This window comes from Phoca vitulina, unplaced genomic scaffold (genome assembly GCF_004348235.1).
Source record: "Phoca vitulina isolate PV1807 unplaced genomic scaffold, GSC_HSeal_1.0 scaffold56, whole genome shotgun sequence".
Taxonomy (NCBI): domain Eukaryota; kingdom Metazoa; phylum Chordata; class Mammalia; order Carnivora; family Phocidae; genus Phoca; species Phoca vitulina.
Window position 1 is genome coordinate 3,356,312 of NW_022589759.1, and position 1,187 is coordinate 3,357,498.

The 1,187-nt window shown below is 64.0% G+C and overlaps 1 protein-coding gene across 1 annotated transcript in view; it reads left to right on the forward strand.

Moving 5' to 3' along the window:
• Nucleotides 1–886: 886 nt before the first annotated feature.
• Nucleotides 887–1,187, forward strand: part of GINS2 (GINS complex subunit 2) — a 15,387-nt gene continuing 15,086 nt past the window's right edge. The window contains exon 1 of the mRNA XM_032389727.1: nucleotides 887–1,067. Coding sequence (XP_032245618.1) covers nucleotides 978–1,067 — 90 coding nt within the window. The 5' untranslated portion in view covers nucleotides 887–977. The remainder of the gene's footprint in view (nucleotides 1,068–1,187) is intronic.

The following is a 1,187-nucleotide window of genomic DNA, read 5'->3' on the forward strand; positions in this document are numbered from 1 at the left end:
GCAGGGAGCCCGACGTGGGGCTCGATCCCAGGACCCCGGGATCATGACCTGAGCCGAAGGCAGACGCTTAACGACTAAGCCACCCAGGAGCCCCCAGGAGTGTGCATGTTAACACTCAGAATCTTCTAGGGGATTCTGACATAGAAGAGAGTGTGAGAACCACTGCTATTAGGTCTTACATAAGCGCACTGTATATAGGGACGGACAGAGAAACTCATCAGGACGTGCGGCAGCCGTGCAAACCTGCCCGTTCCTGAGTCTCACCTGGGGTGCTTGCCAAAGCACATACTCTGAGTTTCTGAATCGGAGGATGTGGTGGGGCGGGGGAATCTGTCTTTTTATAGGTCTGACCAATATGTGAAGAGAGGACAGAAGATTGTGAAGTTAAGGGAAACAAGGGTTCGTCTCACTCCGATGGGGCCTGGGCCCCGTTTGTCTAGCCAGGTCACAGCCATGACCTAATAATAAATGCATTTACTTCTGGCCCGGCGCGGGACCCAGTGTCCACGTGCTCCGAACTCCACCCCCAGCTTGACTCAGTGTAGGCGCCCGGGACAGGTGAAGGGACACGGAAGCGTGGAGGCAGCATCAGGAGGGCGCGCAGCGCCAGGTGCACCGCGCGGTGCCCCGCCCACGAGAGGAGCGCGGCGGGGCGGGGCCGGGCCGCGGGGGGGGCGGGGCCCCGGGCCCGTAGCTTGCGGGACCGAGCGCAGACGCTGTGGGGCGTGATCTGCTCAGCCTCGTTGACGTTCGCCAATCCGTGGGCTCGAAGCGGCCACGGTCCCCGCCTCCCTCCGCCACGGGGAGAGTGCCGCGTTGCTATTGGCTGGCCAATTGGCTGGCCTATTGCTATAGGCTTCCGGCGCGGGGGGGCGGGCCCCGCGTGTTGGCGGGAAAGCTGCGGCCACGGCCCTTTCCCCGCCGATGGTGAGGGGCAGCCAGGGGCGACGTGTCCCGGGCGGGTGGCTGTGGCCAGCATGGACGCGGCGGAGGTGGAGTTTCTGGCTGAGAAGGAGCTGGTCACCATAATCCCAAACTTCAGCCTAGACAAGATCTACCTCATCGGGGTAAGCGCTGGGTCGGCCATTTGCCTCAGGCCCCAGCGCCGGGAAGGGGCGGTAGTGTTGGGGCTTCCGCGGACACCCGCCCGGCCTCCGACTCGCCGAGTGGTCGGGGGGGGGGGGGGG